Genomic DNA, 19,707 nt, shown 5'->3' with positions numbered 1-19,707 from the left:
CTCTCTGGGAATCGTCTCTCTGGGAATCGTCTCTCTGGGACTCGTCTCTCTGGGAATCGTCTCTCTGGGACTCGTCTCTCTGGGAATCGTCTCTCTGGGACTCGTCTATCTGGGACGACCCCTCACATCCAGGATCTCAGATCTTATTTAAAAGGTCAATAAACCATTAAAGTGGACAATAGAAGAAGACGAGTCGTCTCCTCTGGGACTTGGTGGGACACCAAGATGGCCGCCGGGACAATAGCCAAGATGACCACCGGGACAATAACCAAGATGGCCGCCGGGACAATAACCAAGATGGCCGCCTGCGGAGCGGCGCCACCCCCAGGTCTGTTCTAGTTTTAGAGCTGAGATTCTACGGTGGCCTGGAGGTGCAAAACTCTACGAACTTCACAAAACATTACAAACTAATAATTAAAAAAACAAAACACTACAAACTAGAGAAAATACTAGAACGTCTAAAACTAATGTGTGTGATAAAGTGTTGGTCAGCAATCCTGCCGGTATTTAGTGTCGGAGCAAACAAAAGACTTGTTCTGGGAAGTGGCGGACAAAAGCTTTAATTCACCCCCCCTCACCCCCCCTCTCTACACCCCCCACCCCCCCCCTCTACACCCCCCCCCCCTCCCCCCCCAGCAGCAGACTCATGTCCACATGACAGCCTGGTTTCCCATCAGCCACATGTGGAGCAACAAACAGGCTTTGTGTGGAGCTCAGAGGGGGTTCTGAGGGAACCCTGCAAAGATTGGTTCTGAATCGGTTCTGAATTGGTTCTGAATTTGATCTGAATTGGTTCTGAATTGGTTCTGAATCGGTTCTGAATTTGATCTGGATTTGATCTGAATTGGTTCTGAATTTGATCTGAATTTGATCTGAATTGGTTCTGAATCGGTTCTGAATCGGTTCTGAATTGGTTCTGAATCGGTTCTGAATTTGATCTGGATTTGATCTGAATTGGTTCTGAATTTGATCTGAATTTGATCTGAATTGGTTCTGAATCGGTTCTGAATCGGTTCTGAATTGGTTCTGAATTGGTTCTGAATTTGATCTGGATTTGATCTGAATTGGTTCTGAATTTGATCTGAATTTGATCTGGATTTGATCTGAATTGGTTCTGAATTTGATCTGAATTGGTTCTGAATCGGTTCTGAATCGGTTCTGAATCGGTTCTGAATTGGTTCTGAATTGGTTCTGAATGGACTTCAGTACAGGAGGAATGGAGACGGAGGCTAAAAGCAGACGTGAGCTTTGATTGACAGATGAACGAACGAGAAGAAGGTTCTGATCCTGAGACAAAGTGTCACCAGCTGCTGCAGAGCCACGCCCACTTTTACCTCTACTGCTGAGTTCAGTCTGACCACGCCCACTTTCACTTCTACTGCTGAGTTCAGTCTGGCCACACCCACTTTTACCTCGACTGCCGAGTTCAGTCCACCGATACCAGTACTAACTTTATGCTGCTGATACAGAGTACCGATACCAGTACTAACTTTATGCTGCTGATACAGAGTACCGATACCAGTACGAACTTTATGCTGCTGATACAGAGTACCGATACCAGTACTAACTTTATGCTGCTGATACAGAGTACCGATACCAGTACTAACTTGATGCTGCTGATACAGAGTACCGATACCAGTACGAACTTTATGCTGCTGATACAGAGTACCGATACCAGTACTAACTGTGTGCTGCTGATACAGAGTACCGATACCAGTACTAACTTTATGCTGCTGATACAGAGTACCGATACCAGTACTAACTTTATGCTGCTGATACAGAGTACCGATACCAGTACTAACTTTATGCTGCTGATACAGAGTACCGATACCAGTACTAACTTGATGCTGCTGATACAGAGTACCGATACCAGTACGAACTTTATGCTGCTGATACAGAGTACCGATACCAGTACTAACTTTATGCTGCTGATACAGAGTACCGATACCAGTACGAACTTTATGCTGCTGATACAGAGTACCGATTCCAGTACTAACTTTATGCTGCTGATACAGAGTACCGATACCAGTACGAACTTTATGCTGCTGATACAGAGTACTGATACCAGTACTAACTTTATGCTGCTGATACAGAGTACCGATACCAGTACGAACTTTATGCTGCTGATACAGAGTACCGATACCAGTACTAACTTTATGCTGCTGATACAGAGTACCGATACCAGTACGAACTTTATGCTGCTGATACAGAGTACCGATACCAGTACTAACTTTATGCTGCTGATACAGAGTACCGATACCAGTACAAACTTTATGCTGCTGATACAGAGTACCGATACCAGTACTAACTTGATGCTGCTGATACAGAGTACCGATACCAGTACGAACTTTATGCTGCTGATACAGAGTACCGATACCAGTACTAACTTTATGCTGCTGATACAGAGTACCGATACCAGTACTAACTTGATGTTGCTGATACAGAGTACCGATACCAATACTAACTTTATGCTGCTGATACAGAGTACCGATACCAGTACTAACTTTATGCTGCTGATACAGAGTACCGATACCAGTACTAACCTTTAGCTACTTCCTGAAGCATTATATCACATAATAGGCTCCTTGTAGTATCGGGGAGCTCTCCACTGAGTACTAGTACTCCAGGAGTACTCTGTACTCCATGAGTACTCCACGAGTACTCCGTATCCAACACTAAAATGTTTTCCACAGTTTTTGCTCACTGAGGATTCTGACGTTTCTGGTTGTTCTGCTAACGGCTGGATTGAGGTTTAGAGTTGATGCAGTTTATTCTTCCAGCATCCAGCAGGATTCTGAGTATCCAGGTACTCGTGGAGTATCCGGGTACTCGTGGAGTACCCGGGTACTCGTCACCAATAGATTCCGGGTCACAGTGACGGGCAGCGGCTCCGTCGGAATGTCAAGTGTCATGTTTTGAAAAGCTGCGGGGCAACAGGAAGCTGGCGTTACGTAACCTCGTCCTCCCAGATGTGAGTCGTCTCGTCTTCCTGCCCGGAAGCAAAAGTGGTGGAGGAGCCAGCTGGGAGCCAATCAGAAGCTCCGGAGGAGGGAGGGGGCGTGTCTCCACAGGTCGGCTCAGTCGCCATCGTGTGGTCGAACGAAGAACTGCAGCTAAAATCTCATCCCCTACGGAACGTTCTTCACTTCCTTCAGGAACGGTGAGACAACCGTTGACGAAAGTCGGTGATTTTATAAATGAATACATAAAAAAAATAAAGTTTCATTTTTGTTTGTTAGGGGTAATTAAAAATATAATCAGTCAATATATCGGTTATTAGAATTCTTTGTTCCCTGATGTCTAAATTTCCTCAAACGATCCCGGTCGTTCAGGATTAGATTCTTATTTTCTACATATTTTTATTGCGTCATTTCATATCATTAATTATTATTATTATACACTTGAAAATATTTCCAGCCTCAAGGGAAAATTATTTAAGTACATTTAAATACAAACAAAACCATCGTCTGTAATTTAAAGGACAAAGTTACCTACTTTACATGCTTAAGAAAATTACAAACTTAGAGCTACACTCGGTAGAACTAGAGCTACACTCGGTAGTTAGACTAGAGCTACATTCAGTAGATAACTAGAGCTACACTCGGTAGATAACTAGAGCTACATTCAGTAGATAGACTAGAGCTACACTCGGTAGATAACTAGAGCTACATTCAGTAGATAACTAGAGCTACACTCGGTAGATAACTAGAGCTACATTCAGTAGATAACTAGAGCTACATTCAGTAGATAGACTAGAGCTACATTCAGTAGATAGACTAGAGCTACACTCGGTAGATAACTAGAGCTACACTCGGTAGATAACTAGAGCTACATTCAGTAGATAGACTAGAGCTACACTTGGTAGATAACTGGAGCTACACTCGGTAGATAACTAGAGCTACACTCGGTAGATAACTAGAGCTACATTCAGTAGATAGACTAGAGCTACACTCGGTAGATAACTAGAGCTACATTCAGTAGATAACTAGAGCTACACTCGGTAGATAACTAGAGCTACATTCAGTAGATAGACTAGAGCTACACTCGGTAGATAACTAGAGCTACATTCAGTAGATAACTAGAGCTACACTCGGTAGATAACTAGAGCTACATTCAGTAGATAACTAGAGCTACATTCAGTAGATAGACTAGAGCTACATTCAGTAGATAGACTAGAGCTACACTCGGTAGATAACTAGAGCTACACTCGGTAGATAACTAGAGCTACATTCAGTAGATAGACTAGAGCTACACTTGGTAGATAACTAGAGCTACACTCGGTAGATAACTAGAGCTACACTCGGTAGATAACTAGAGCTACATTCAGTAGATAACTAGAGCTACACTCGGTAGATAACTAGAGCTACACTCGGTAGATAACTAGAGCTACACTCGGTAGATAACTAGAGCTACATTCAGTAGATAACTAGAGCTACACTCGGTAGATAGACTAGAGCTACATTCAGTAGATAGACTAGAGCTACACTTGGTAGATAACTAGAGCTACATTCAGTAGATAACTAGAGCTACACTCGGTAGATAGACTAGAGCTACATTCAGTAGATAGACTAGAGCTACACTCGGTAGATAACTAGAGCTACACTGGGTAGATAACTAGAGCTACACTCGGTAGATAGACTAGCGCTACATTCAGTAGATAGACTAGAGCTACACTCGGTAGATAACTAGAGCTACACTCGGTAGATAACTAGAGCTACACTCGGTAGATAGACTAGCGCTACATTCAGTAGATAGACTAGAGCTACACTCGGTAGATAACTAGAGCTACACTCGGTAGATAGACTAGCGCTACATTCAGTAGATAGACTAGAGCTACACTCGGTAGATAAACTAGAGCTACACTTGGGAGATAAATTAGAACTACACTCGGTAGACCTTCACCAATGAGTTAGAATCACTAGCATGATAGCCGTTAGCTCCTATCGATGCTAAGTAGACTGTCAGTTAGCAACGTCGCTGTGTGAAACACAGAGCGTCTCCATGGCAACAGACGCTGATCCACTTTGATCTCCATGAGGAGCCTCTCATCTGCTTTGTACGGGACACGTCTTTTGGGGGGGGGGATTTCTTCGGAAGCGCTTGGCGCTAGCGTCACAGAATCTAATTCTTCCAGGACATTTATTTCTCGCGGAGCTTCAGGAAGAAAGAAACGGTTGTTCCGATCGTCCACTTACACGTTTATTCAACAATAAGAACACGAAACACCTCAAAACAAGGCGTTTGTTTCCACGACTATGTACAAGCCCGTTATTTAAACATCCGACATTAAAGGAGGCGGAGCCTAGCAGAGGAGGCGGAGCCTCACGGCGACTCGTCGTAGACCAGCCGGACCAGCACCTTGTCGCCCAGGGCCTCGTTCTCTCGGTAAACGTACATCGTGTCGTCGCCGACTCCGCCCTCCTCGCCGACTCCGCCCTCCTCGTTGACTCCGCCCACCGCCGGCTCCTCGGGGAAGAGGTCGTCGTACGAGGCCACGCAGGGGTCGTGGTCCTGCAGCGCCGCCGGGTACGTCCTGCTCTCGATGCGCACCGAGCGCCGGACCGGCGTGAAGAAGCGAACCTCCCGACCCTCCAGCCGGGCCGACCAGCGCCTCCGACCCGGGGGGCCCCTGCAGGGGGGGGGGGCGACATGCTCACTACAGGGGTTTCCATGGAAACGGACCGACTCGTTGTGGCGCAATCAGCCAGATCTTGCTAAACACCCCCGAACAAAAACAGTTTCTCTGTCAACTCAGTGTTTTTCTGCGACGGTAATAATAAATACAAAAACCTGAAATACTAAAATTCCACAAAAGAAGAAGTGAATAAATAGGAAAAATAAATCAATTAGAAATACGACCATCAACAATCAATCGACTCAGTTTGGTTTCCAGAGTGGTGCCGGCCCTGGGGGCCCCCCTGGAGGCCCCCCATGGTTTCCAGAGTGGTGCCGGCCCTGGGGGCCCCCCTGGAGGCCCCCCATGGTTTCCAGAGTGGTGCCGGCCCTGGAGGCCCCTCATGGTTTCCAGAGTGGTGCCGGCCCTGGGGGCCCCCCTGGAGACCCCTCATGGTTTCCAGAGTGGTGCCGGCCCTGGGGGCCCCCTGGAGGCCCCTCATGGTTTCCAGAGTGCTGCCGGCCCTGGGGGCCCCCCTGGAGGCCCCTCATGGTTTCCAGAGTGCTGCCGGCCCTGGGGGCCCCCCTGGAGGCCCCCCATGGTTTCCAGAGTGCTGCCGGCCCTGGGGGCCCCCTGGAGGCCCCTCATGGTTTCCAGAGTGGTGCCGGCCCTGGGGGCCCCCTGGAGGCCCCCCATGGTTTCCAGAGTGGTGCCGGCCCTGGGGGCCCCCTGGAGGCCCCCCATGGTTTCCAGAGTGGTGCCGGCCCTGGGGGCCCCCTGGAGGCCCCTCATGGTTTCCAGAGTGGTGCCGGCCCTGGGGGCCCCCCTGGAGGCCCCTCATGGTTTCCAGAGTGGTGCCGGCCCTGGGGGCCCCCTGGAGGCCCCTCATGGTTTCCAGAGTGGTGCCGGCCCTGGGGGCCCCCCTGGAGGCCCCCCATGGTTTCCAGAGTGCTGCCGGCCCTGGGGGCCACGTACCCCGGCGTGGCGGTGATCTTGTACTTGACGAGGGACGAGGCGCCGCTCTGGCCCCAGATGAGAGCTCGGACGGGGTTGGGGGTCCCGGGGGGGTCGGGGGTCCCGGGGGGGTCGGGGGTCCCGGCCTGCCCTGCTTCACTGTGGCCCCCCCCAGAAGCTGCTGTAAGGAACCAGAGACGAGTCAGGAGGAGGAATCAGTGTCGTCTAACAAACCATCTGGAGACGAAACACAGGAAGAGCTTTTCTCTAAAGCCTCTTGACTCGTCACAATAAAAGCTTTTCTACGTTTCAAATTCAGTAAATAAAATGCTCATGATGTGGAACGACGGCGTGACGAAACGATTCCTGACCGAAGTCGACATGTGAAAAATGTGCTTTTCCACTTGAAACCGTCGCCGTGGAAACGGGGCCCGAGAGGAAGTCGGGGACGACGTCACCGCGGAGGTCAGAGGTCAGAGGACGACGTCACCGCCGAGGTCAGAGGTCAGAGGACGACGTCACCGCGGAGGTCAGAGGTCGACGTCACCGCGGAGGTCAGAGGTCAGAGGTCAGAGGCGAGGAGAGCAGCAGCTACCTTGGATTTCATCTTTCCTCTTCAGGATTTGGAAGATGACGGTACGTAGCTCGTCCACAGGCTGCAGGTGGAGAGAGAGAGAGAGAGAGAGAGAGAGAGACGGAGAGAGATAGAGAGAGAGAGAGAGAGAGAGACAGACGGAGAGAGAGAGACGGAGACAGAGAGACAGAGACAGAGAGACAGAGACAGAGACAGAGAGAGAGAGAGAGAGAGAGAGAGAGAGAGACGGAGAGAGAGAGAGAGAGAGAGAGAGAGAGAGACAGACGGAGACAGAGAGACAGAGACAGAGAGACAGAGAGACAGAGACAGAGACAGAGACAGAGAGAGAGAGAGAGAGAGAGAGAGAGAGAGAGGGAGAGAGAGAGAGAGAGAGAGAGAGAGACAGACGGAGAGAGAGAGACGGAGACAGAGAGACAGAGACAGAGACACAGAGACAGAGACAGAGAGAGAGAGAGAGAGAGAGAGAGAGAGAGAGAGAGAGAGGACCAGTGAAGGTTCAGAAACGTCCTTTATTCTCTCCCCAGTAGAAAATACTTCATGAGACGACCTCCGGCAGTAACTAGGTGACCACAGTAACTAGTTCCCTCCACCACAGTAACTAGGTGACCACAGTAACTAGTTCCCTCCACCACAGTAACTAGGTGACCACAGTAACTAGTTCCCTCCACCACAGTAACTAGGTGAGTACAGTAACTAGTTCCCTCCACCACAGTAACTAGGAGAGTACAGTAACTAGTTCCCTCCACCACAGTAACTAGCAGAGTACAGTAACTAGTTCCCTCCACCACAGTAACTAGCAGAGTACAGTAACTAGTTCCCTCCACCACAGTAACTAGGTGACCACAGTAACTAGTTCCCTCCACCACAGTAACTAGGTGAGTACAGTAACTAGTTCCCTCCACCACAGTAACTAGGAGAGTACAGTAACTAGTTCCCTCCACCACAGTAACTAGTTCCCTCCACCACAGTAACTAGGTGACCACAGTAACTAGTTACCTCCACCACAGTAACTAGGAGAGTACAGTAACTAGTTCCCTCCACCACAGTAACTAGGAGAGTACAGTAACTAGTTCCCTCCACCACAGTAACTAGGTGAGTACAGTAACTAGGAGAGTACAGTAACTAGTTCCCTCCACCACAGTAACTAGGTGACCACAGTAACTAGTTACCTCCACCACAGTAACTAGTTCCCTCCACCACAGTAACTAGGTGACCACAGTAACTAGTTACCTCCACCACAGTAACTAGGTGACCACAGTAACTAGTTCCCTCCACCACAGTAACTAGTTCCCTCCACCACAGTAACTAGGTGACCACAGTAACTAGTTCCCTCCACCACAGTAACTAGGTGACCACAGTAACTAGTTACCTCCACCACAGTAACTAGGTGACCACAGTAACTAGTTGCCTCCACCACAGTAACTAGGTGAGTACAGTAACTAGTTCCCTCCACCACAGTAACTAGGTGACCACAGTAACTAGTTCCCTCCACCACAGTAACTAGGTGAGTACAGTAACTAGGTGACCACAGTAACTAGTTACCTCCACCACAGTAACTAGGTGACCACAGTAACTAGTTGCCTCCACCACAGTAACTAGGTGAGTACAGTAACTAGTTGCCTCCACCACAGTAACTAGGTGACCACAGTAACTAGTTCCCTCCACCACAGTAACTAGTTCCCTCCACCACAGTAACTAGGTGACCACAGTAACTAGTTACCTCCACCACAGTAACTAGGTGAGTACAGTAACTAGTTCCCTCCACCACAGTAACTAGGTGACCACAGTAACTAGTTACCTCCACCACAGTAACTAGGTGAGTACAGTAACTAGGTGACCACAGTAACTAGTTCCCTCCACCACAGTAACTAGGTGACCACAGTAACTAGTTACCTCCACCACAGTAACTAGGTGACCACAGTAACTAGTTACCTCCACCACAGTAACTAGGTGACCACAGTAACTAGTTGCCTCCACCACAGTAACTAGGTGAGTACAGTAACTAGTTCCCTCCACCACAGTAACTAGGTGACCACAGTAACTAGTTCCCTCCACCACAGTAACTAGGTGAGTACAGTAACTAGGTGACCACAGTAACTAGTTGCCTCCACCACAGTAACTAGGTGAGTACAGTAACTAGTTGCCTCCACCACAGTAACTAGGTGACCACAGTAACTAGTTCCCTCCACCACAGTAACTAGTTCCCTCCACCACAGTAACTAGGTGACCACAGTAACTAGTTACCTCCACCACAGTAACTAGGTGAGTACAGTAACTAGTTCCCTCCACCACAGTAACTAGGTGACCACAGTAACTAGTTCCCTCCACCACAGTAACTAGGTGAGTACAGTAACTAGGTGACCACAGTAACTAGTTCCCTCCACCACAGTAACTAGGTGACCACAGTAACTAGTTACCTCCACCACAGTAACTAGGTGACCACAGTAACTAGTTACCTCCACCACAGTAACTAGGTGACCACAGTAACTAGTTGCCTCCACCACAGTAACTAGGTGAGTACAGTAACTAGTTCCCTCCACCACAGTAACTAGGTGACCACAGTAACTAGTTCCCTCCACCACAGTAACTAGGTGAGTACAGTAACTAGGTGACCACAGTAACTAGTTACCTCCACCACAGTAACTAGGTGACCACAGTAACTAGTTGCCTCCACCACAGTAACTAGGTGAGTACAGTAACTAGTTGCTTCCACCACAGTAACTAGGTGACCACAGTAACTAGTTCCCTCCACCACAGTAACTAGGTGACCACAGTAACTAGTTCCCTCCACCACAGTAACTAGGTGAGTACAGTAACTAGGTGACCACAGTAACTAGTTCCCTCCACCACAGTAACTAGGTGAGTACAGTAACTAGGTGACCACAGTAACTAGTTCCCTCCACCACAGTAACTAGGTGACCACAGTAACTAGTTACCTCCACCACAGTAACTAGGTGACCACAGTAACTAGTTGCCTCCACCACAGTAACTAGGTGAGTACAGTAACTAGTTCCCTCCACCACAGTAACTAGGTGACCACAGTAACTAGTTCCCTCCACCACAGTAACTAGGTGAGTACAGTAACTAGGTGACCACAGTAACTAGTTACCTCCACCACAGTAACTAGGTGACCACAGTAACTAGTTGCCTCCACCACAGTAACTAGGTGAGTACAGTAACTAGTTGCCTCCACCACAGTAACTAGGTGACCACAGTAACTAGTTCCCTCCACCACAGTAACTAGTTCCCTCCACCACAGTAACTAGGTGACCACAGTAACTAGTTACCTCCACCACAGTAACTAGGTGAGTACAGTAACTAGTTCCCTCCACCACAGTAACTAGGTGACCACAGTAACTAGTTACCTCCACCACAGTAACTAGGTGAGTACAGTAACTAGGTGACCACAGTAACTAGTTCCCTCCACCACAGTAACTAGGTGACCACAGTAACTAGTTACCTCCACCACAGTAACTAGGTGACCACAGTAACTAGTTACCTCCACCACAGTAACTAGGTGACCACAGTAACTAGTTGCCTCCACCACAGTAACTAGGTGAGTACAGTAACTAGTTCCCTCCACCACAGTAACTAGGTGACCACAGTAACTAGTTCCCTCCACCACAGTAACTAGGTGAGTACAGTAACTAGGTGACCACAGTAACTAGTTGCCTCCACCACAGTAACTAGGTGAGTACAGTAACTAGTTGCCTCCACCACAGTAACTAGGTGACCACAGTAACTAGTTCCCTCCACCACAGTAACTAGTTCCCTCCACCACAGTAACTAGGTGACCACAGTAACTAGTTACCTCCACCACAGTAACTAGGTGAGTACAGTAACTAGTTCCCTCCACCACAGTAACTAGGTGACCACAGTAACTAGTTCCCTCCACCACAGTAACTAGGTGAGTACAGTAACTAGGTGACCACAGTAACTAGTTCCCTCCACCACAGTAACTAGGTGACCACAGTAACTAGTTACCTCCACCACAGTAACTAGGTGACCACAGTAACTAGTTACCTCCACCACAGTAACTAGGTGACCACAGTAACTAGTTGCCTCCACCACAGTAACTAGGTGAGTACAGTAACTAGTTCCCTCCACCACAGTAACTAGGTGACCACAGTAACTAGTTCCCTCCACCACAGTAACTAGGTGAGTACAGTAACTAGGTGACCACAGTAACTAGTTACCTCCACCACAGTAACTAGGTGACCACAGTAACTAGTTGCCTCCACCACAGTAACTAGGTGAGTACAGTAACTAGTTGCTTCCACCACAGTAACTAGGTGACCACAGTAACTAGTTCCCTCCACCACAGTAACTAGGTGACCACAGTAACTAGTTCCCTCCACCACAGTAACTAGGTGAGTACAGTAACTAGGTGACCACAGTAACTAGTTCCCTCCACCACAGTAACTAGGTGAGTACAGTAACTAGGTGACCACAGTAACTAGTTACCTCCACCACAGTAACTAGGTGACCACAGTAACTAGTTACCTCCACCACCAGGCCCACGGCCTCCTCAAACAGCGGCAGGACGTCCAGGTCTCCGTCTTCCTCCATCAGTCGAGCTCGGCAGATCCAGTAGCGGGTGAACTTCCTCGCCACCGGCGGCAGCCGCGACAAGACTCCGCCCACCTGGTCTGGAGGACAACCCTGAGGGGGACGGGGGTCACAGGTCAGCGGGGATGGGGGGGGGGGGGGGGGGGGGGGGAGGAGGAGGAGGGGGGGGGGGTCTCCAGTACCTCCTCCAGCAGCTGGAGGCAGTCGGCCAGAGAGCGGTCCACGGCGCAGATCAGAGAGTGGGCGTCGTCCTCCTTCTTCATGGACGCCCAGAAAGGCGGGTCCTCGGGGGCGGGGGCCCTCCGGGGGGGGCGGGCCGCCGGCATCGACGGGCGCTTGTAGGAAATCCCTTTGGCCTGACGCCATTCCTGAAGCTTCCTCCTGCAGAGACGGACGACAACTTCACAACCCTGGAGAACTCACTGGTCCACCAGGGACTGCTACTGCTACTGCTACTGCTACTGCTACTGCTACTGCTACTGGCACCTGCACCTGCACCTGTACATGTACAGGTGCAGGTACAGGTGCAGGTGCAGGTGCAGGTGCAGGTGCAGGTGCAGGTACAGGTGCAGGTACAGGTACCAGTACTGGTACTACCCTCCCCACCGGCCCACACTAAACGTTTCCTACTTACAGCCGCTCCTCCTGGGCGCCGGTCTGGGTTCCGGGCCGGACCGGGACCTTCGTGGTGGCGTTTGAGTCGTGACCCGTGACCCTGGTGGTTCTGAGTGTCTGCGGTGCCGTTTGTGGTTCTGCAGGTCCGCCGCTGGTGGACCCGGGCGGCTCCCTGCGGTTCCAGTCTGGTTTCCTCTGCAGCTTGGCGGCGGGCCGCGGGGCCCCGGAGCCGGTCCGGGCCATCGGGTCGGAGGTCACCTTGGCAGAAGGCCTCCCCCCTCCGGCCGCAGAGCTCCGCCCGGTGGCGCCGCCTGCAGGCCGGGGGGCGGGTCGGGCGGACGTCGGTACCAATCCCTTCGTTGGCCGCTTGTCGCCCGGCGGCTGCGTTTCCCCGCGACCTCTGACCTCGGCGGAACGCGGCAGCGACCCGGGCAGCGTGCGTCTGGGCGCCTGGGCCTGCGCTCCGGTCGGTCCGGTGGCCCGGGGCCGCGGCACGGCGGGGGTGAGGCCGGTCCTGGTTCTGACCAGAGGCCCCAGACTGACCCTGGAGTCGGGCGACGCCGGCGGAACCGGCGGGGCGACTTGGGAGCCGGCGTGGATTCTGCCGCTGCGGCTCACGGCGAGCGTCCGCGGCGCGGGGGGAGGAGCTCTGATGGAAGTGGGAGGAGCTCTGAGGGAAGGGGGCGGAGCTCTGAGGGACGTGGGAGGAGCTCTGAGGGACGTGGGAGGAGCTCTGAGGGAAGGTGGAGGAGCTCTGAGGGAAGGTGGAGGAGCTCTGAGGGACGTGGGAGGAGCTCTGAGGGAAGTGGGAGGAGCTCTGAGGGAAGTGGGAGGAGCTCTGAGGGAAGGTGGAGGAGCTCTGAGGGACGTGGGAGGAGCTCTGAGGGAAGTGGGAGGAGCTCTGAGGGAAGATGGAGCTCTGAGGGAAGGTGGAGGAGCTCTGAGGGAAGGTGGAGCTCTGAGGGAAGGGGGAGGAGCTCTAAGGGAAGATGGAGCTCTGAGGGAAGGGGGAGGAGCTCTAAGGGAAGATGGAGCTCTGAGGGAAGGGGGAGGAGCTCTGAGGGAAGGTGGAGCGCCGGCGTCAGGAAGGAGGCGGGACTTGGAGGCGGTTCTAGCGAGGTTCTGGTTCCGTGAAGCCGCCGTGCCGCCTTGAATGTTGACTTTGTTGGAGACGCTCAGAACCGTAGCGGCGAGGTTCGGCCGGCCCGCCGCCGCTCCACCCTTCAGTCCTACTCCGTCACCTCGTCTCCGTGGGGCTTTGTTCTCTTTGATCTCCGCGACCTGGAAGCAGGGAATCAAACGTCACCTAGAAATCAGTGTCATGGAGCGAAACGGCCGTCGCCGTGGAAACGAGTCAGACGTGTGACAGCAGGAGAATCTCTACACCAATATTGGATCATTATTTTGCTTCGTAATGAAGAAATAAATGCCTCTGATCTGCCTGCTGGGAACTGAAACGACTTTCAAAGGTGCAGCGAGAAACTGAAACTTCCTCGATACCAAAAAGTGTTTTGTGTTTTTTTTCAAAACAAATGAATGAAGACGAACAAAAGACATTTAGATCCAGACGAGCCTGATCAGATCACACGATGCAGAAAGTGTCGTCGTACCGGAGGAGCTGAGGCGACGGGCTGCTTGGTGGGGCAGCTCTGACGGAGGTACGGCCTGGTGGGGGGGGGGCAAGGCAAGGCAAAGCTTCAGCGTCTGGTCAAACACACGGGAGACTCTGCAGCGCCTGGTGTCTTACCGGGGGTTTGGAACCTTCAGCCTCCCTCGAGCAGCCAGGAACTCTGCCAGCTTCAGCTTCCGCTGCTCTGCAGGGGCAAACGGGCAGTTTCACTAACGTCTCTGACGTCACACGTCCAGCAGAGGGCGCGCACGCTCCTCTCGTGTCACCCGAAATGACACGCGAGCAGATGAAGCTTAAACCCAGAAGTTTACCTCAGTGGGAGGGATTATATATATTATATATATATATACACACACACACACACACACACACACACCTGAGGGATTATGAACATGCAGGAAACTCATCAATGACGTCACCACGCGGTAATACATGGGGAATAATTAGTTATACGTGCTTATATTCAGCATTACAAACAAAACCAAGATTCAAAGTGTAATTTTATTAAGACTTAAACTGACATAGAAGCAGAAAAACGAGTCGTCACGTGAACGTCAACCGGTCAAGATGAGTCACAAACATCCTTAGTATTAGTATGAAACCAGAAACTATAACCTGCAACACATTAAAACCTGCAGATCGCCGTTTTATTTGACTGTAAAACAACATAACAGACCGCACGTGAGCGAGCGACCGCTAACTAGCGTTAGCATTAGCCTTAGCATGCTACACGGAGGAATCCGCAGCTTTAATAGAACATTAAACAACTCGCGAACCTTTCCTGGACAGCACCGACACGACCTCCTCTCCTTCTGCCATCGCTACTTTCTCTCTTTCTCTCTTTCTCTCCACTCGAGGCTGTTTTCTGGATAAAAAAATCTCCAGGCTGCAGTAAAAAGTTCGTTAAACTGACTCCATGACAGCAACTGGCTTTGTTTGAATACACCGCGGGGACACGCCCCCTCTTCTCTGATTGGACCGTTTGAAAGATTCGGGAAGGGATTCTATTGGCTGAAGTGCCGCACGCATCTGAGCGCCTATTGGAGGAGAGAATGTCAACAAGGCAACGTCGCAGTTGAGGTTGTAGTAGTAGTAGTAATAATAATAATATAATAACAATAATATCATAACAATAATAAAGTAATAATAATAAAGTAATAATATTAATAATAATAATAATATAACAATAATAAAGTAATAATAGTAATAATAATGATGATAATAAAATAACAATAATAAAGTAATAATAGTAATAATGATAATAATAATAATAATAATAACAACAATAATAATAATAATATAATAACAATAACAATGATAAAGTAATAATAGTAATAATAATGATAGTAATAACAATAATAATAAAGTATTAATAGTAATAATGATCATAATAATAATAATAATAATAATATAGTAACAATAACAGTGATAAAGTAATAATAATGATAATAATAACAACAATAATAATAATAATGATAATAACAATAACAATAACAATAATGATAGTAGTAATAATAAAAAATATATATAATTTTATTTCTATGAAATGTTTATCATCTTGTGATTTAACGTTTATCCGTTTTAAAATATTCGACCCCTGTTTGGGTTCATTTCTCTTAAAGGGCAAAGAAAACCAAGATTCCCATTATTTCTGAGGATTTATTTAAAACATAGAGCACAATCATTACACATCTCAATAATCAGCCAATAAATAAAAATGTTGCATAAATAGATAAATACATAGATAAGAGGTTGCTCGAACACAGGTTTGAGACGAGACAGCGCGATGCTGCCCCCCCGGGGGATAAACGTTGACACTGTCAACACATGAAGCTTCCACTTTGTGTACTTGGTACATACAGTAAATAAACACTCTGTATTACTTCAGAAGTCTGGTGGGCAGGCGTGCGGCGGCTCCTCAGATCTGCCGCTGGATGCTGAAGGTCTGGTGGCGCTGCGCCGCCGCCTCGCGGCTCATGGCCACCGGCCGGTCGTCCTGCTGCGCCGTGCTGATGAACCAGCCGGGGAAGCGGGCGGAGGCCAGCGTGCTGAGGTTCACGCCCGAGTCCTGCTTGTAGAAGAGGAAGCGCAGCAGCTCGCTGTCCCCACCGATGCTCTGCAGGACGGCTTTGTCCTCCACCACCTGAGGACAGACACAGTCCAGGTCAGAGGGGCTGGTCCTGGGTTTGGACGTGGCGTGGAGCCGGGGGGGGGGGGGGTCTTACCTCCAGGTGCAGGGCGGGGTCCTCGCCCTCGTCCTGGTGACACGACAGGTAGAGGCTGGTGTCCTTGATGCCCAGAGCCACGGGCCGGGCCTCGGTGCTGGGGACCGGGTGCACGTAGGTGGACATGTTGAGGAGGACTGGGGACACAACGGAGACAAACATCAGACACGCTGGATTTCTCCTCAAACAAACTCCAGTGTGAGACTCTCGTCACAATAAAGCTCCAGAAACAGTCGATCAATAGAGTTCCAGTAAAAGTTATTAAAAAATCAATAAAGTTGCAGAGAAAAATAAAAAGCATTATAGAGTTGCAGTAAAAGTTAAAAAGTATCAATAAAGCTGCAGAAATATTGAAAAAGTATCAATAAAGTTACAGTAAAAGTTATAAAGTATCAATAAAGTTGCAGAAATATTGAAAAAGTATCAATAAAGTTGCAGTCAAAGTTAAAGTATCAATAAAGTTACAGAAATATTGAAAAAGTATCAATAAAGTTGCAGTAAAAGTTATAAAGTATCAACAAAGTTGCAGAAATATTGAAAAAGTATCAATCGAGTTGCAGTAAAAGTTATAAAGTATCAATAAAGTTGCAAAAATATTGAAAAAGTATCAATAAAGTTGCAGTAAAAGTTATAAAGTATCAATAAAGTTGCAAAAATATTGAAAAAGTATCAATAAAGTTGCAGTAAAAGTTATAAAGTATCAATAAAGTTGCAAAAATATTGAAAAAGTATCAATAAAGTTGCAGTAAAAGTTATAAAGTATCAATAAAGTTGCAGTAAAAGTAAAAGTATCAATAAAGTTACAGAAATATTGAAAAAGTATCAATAAAGTTGCAGTAAAAGTTATAAAGTATCAATAAAGGTGCAGAGAAAATTAAAAAGTATCAAAGTTTCAGTAAAAGTTAAAAAGCATCAATAAAGTTCAAGTCAAAATGTAAAAGTATCAATAGAGTTTCAGCAAAAGTGATAAAGTATCAATGAAGTTGTAGTAAAGCTGCTTCATATCAACGACCTGCTGCTGAACTCCGTCAGGAAGCGACTCGTTATAAACACTTTTTAGAAACTTAGATCAAGTTTGGTGTTTCTGGTGTTTCTGGTGTTTCTGGTGTTTCTGGTGTTTCTGGTGTTCCCGGTGTTCCCGGTGTTCCCGGTGTTCCCGGTGTTCCCGGCGTTGCCTTGCTCACCCCTGCGGTTGGCGCTGCCGCCCTGCAGCATGACGGCGTGCAGCTCCATGCTGCTCTGCAGCAGAACCAGGCTTCTCTTCTGACTGTCGCTGACGCTGCACTGGTGCTGCTCCGTCCGGCTGAAGAGAGGCGGGGGGGCGGCGCAGCGCTCCAGCACCACTTGTTCTGAGGCAGGAAGCAGAAGGAGGGTCAGCGGGGGGTGGGGGGGTGGAGGGGGGTCAGGTGGGGGGGGGGGGGGGGACTCACCCTCCACGATGCTGTCCAGCATGACGCTCAGCAGGTTCTCGTCCCTGAAGTCGGTGCTGAGGACGGGCGGGTGGCGGGCGGCCCCCCCCAGCCTCTCCAGGGCCACGATGAGGTTGACGACGCCCCGCAGGGTGACGGGGTGACGGGAGACCTGCAGGTCCAGACCCTCCGGCAGCTTCAGGCTCCACAAGTCTCTCATGTTCATCTGGGCCTCCATCGTTTTCTGGCTGGACGAGAAGGAACGAGTCAAAATACTCTTTCATCTTTTCTCCTTTTGTTTCTTCTTCTTTTCACTCTTTCATCTTTTCTCCTTTTGTTTCTTCTTCTTTTCACTCTTTAATCTTTTCTCCTTTTGTTTCTTCTTCCTTTCACTCTTTTATCTTTTCCCTCTTTTATTTTTTCTCCTTTTGTTTCTTCTTCTTTTCACTCTCTTCTCTTTTTACTCTTTTTGCTTTCTTCTTCTTTTCACTTTTTTGTTTTTTCTCTTTTTTCTCTAATTTTCTTTTCCTTTTTTCTATTATTTTTTTCCTTTTTCATTTCTATTATCCATTCTCTTTTTTTTTACTTGTTAAATTTTTTCTTTCTTTTCAGCTCCTTTTTTTATTTTTTCCTTCTGTAGTTACATCTTTTCTCTCTCTTTTCTCCCTCTCTTTTCTCTCTCTCTCTTTCCTCTTAGTCTGTTGCTGCTCCAGTAAGAAACATTCTGACTGCATGTCTACAGAAGTTACTCCTCAGTTACAGTTACTTTACTGGTCGACACAGCAGAAGTTACTCCTCAGTTACAGTTACTTTACTGGTCGACACAGCAGAAGTTACTCCTCAGTTACAGTTACTTTACTGGTCGACACAGCAGAAGTTACTCCTCAGTTACAGTTACTTTACTGGTCGACACAGCGGGCCAACAAAAACAAGAACAAACTGACAAAAAACAGTTTTTACTCAACAAACTAATGTTCTACATAGAATTAATTCTATATCTGCAATAGGATGTGTGTGTGTGTGTGTGTGCGTGCGTGTGTGTGTGTGTGTGTGTGTGTGTGCGTGCGTGTGTGTGTGTGTGTGTGTGTGTGTGTGTTTACCTTTTGGATGCTGGAGATCAGAAGTCGTCTGATGAGTCTCAGGTGTGTGTATGAAGGTGTGTTCCTGTGCCGACCTGTTTATAGTCTCAGCCCCCTGGCCCCGCCCCCTGGCCCCGCCCCCCCCCCCGCAGTTCATCCGCGTCACGCACAGGAAGTGTGATGAAGAAATCGTGGACTTCCACCACGCCGCGCCGTTAAAACCGCCGTTGCGTCACGTTGAGGAATGAGAGATGAGAAATGAGGGCCGGATGTAATTCTAGATCTAACACCACTACTGTTTGTTTGTGGGTTTATTTATTTATTTGTTTAAATAAATACTTTGTATATTTAAACACATGAATTTATGTAATTTTATCTATTTAAAACATATTTTTAAATACATTTGATTTATTTTAATATTTTAAATATATGCTTGGATGCATATGTATGTATTTATTTATTTATTTAAAAATATATTTATGTACTTATTTTAAATACATTATTTCTTTAAATAAATACTTAATATATTTAAGTACATTTATGTAATTTTATTTATTTAAAACACATTTTTAAATGCATTTTATTTATTTTATTATTTAAAATATATGCTTAAATGCATATTTATGTACTTATTTTAAATACATTTATCTGTTTAAATAAATACTTAATATATTTAAATACATGAATTTATGTAATTGTATTTATTTAAAACACATTTTAAAATATATATTATTTATTTTAATATTTAAAATATATGCTTGAACGCATATTTATGTATTTATGTATTAAAAAATATATTTATGTGCTTATTTTAAATACATGTATTTGTTTAAATACTTACTATACTTCTGATACATTTATCTCTCTATGATTAAGGTTCTGACACCAGACGATGACACACAGTAGGCGGGGTCATGTTGTGATGTCACACCGTACGGTGGCGAGGCAGAGACCATACCGGTACGTCTGACATCACAGGAAGAGTAAACAAATAAACAAAAAGAATCAATAAAGTTC

At 47.7% G+C, this 19,707-nt stretch overlaps 2 protein-coding genes across 2 annotated transcripts; both read right to left on the bottom strand.

The window, feature by feature from the left end:
• Positions 1-5,272: 5,272 nt before the first annotated feature.
• On the bottom strand, positions 5,273-14,872 carry ckap2l (cytoskeleton associated protein 2-like). The gene is made up of 10 exons (XM_080521970.1): positions 14,754-14,872; positions 14,095-14,161; positions 13,958-14,012; positions 13,447-13,628; positions 12,367-13,017; positions 11,915-12,113; positions 11,667-11,825; positions 7,164-7,224; positions 6,590-6,749; positions 5,273-5,629 (listed from the first exon to the last, which is right to left on the bottom strand). Exons 1-10 carry the CDS (start codon positions 14,794-14,796, stop codon positions 5,323-5,325), a joined length of 1,884 nt encoding a protein of 627 aa, XP_080378096.1. The 5' UTR covers positions 14,797-14,872; the 3' UTR covers positions 5,273-5,322.
• An 855-nt stretch (positions 14,873-15,727) lies between these two features.
• il1b (interleukin 1, beta) lies at positions 15,728-18,740 on the bottom strand. Its single transcript, XM_080521977.1, has 5 exons — positions 18,712-18,740; positions 17,633-17,859; positions 17,387-17,551; positions 16,203-16,339; positions 15,728-16,120 (listed from the first exon to the last, which is right to left on the bottom strand). Exons 2-5 carry the CDS (start codon positions 17,847-17,849, stop codon positions 15,896-15,898), a joined length of 744 nt encoding a protein of 247 aa, XP_080378103.1. The 5' UTR covers positions 17,850-17,859; positions 18,712-18,740; the 3' UTR covers positions 15,728-15,895.
• Positions 18,741-19,707: the final 967 nt, after the last annotated feature.

This window comes from Blennius ocellaris (assembly GCF_963422515.1).
Source record: "Blennius ocellaris genome assembly, contig: SCAFFOLD_85, whole genome shotgun sequence".
Classification (NCBI taxonomy): domain Eukaryota; kingdom Metazoa; phylum Chordata; class Actinopteri; order Blenniiformes; family Blenniidae; genus Blennius; species Blennius ocellaris.
Note: the sequence above shows the minus strand (reverse complement) of the source record. Positions and strands in the feature narration are given on the sequence as shown.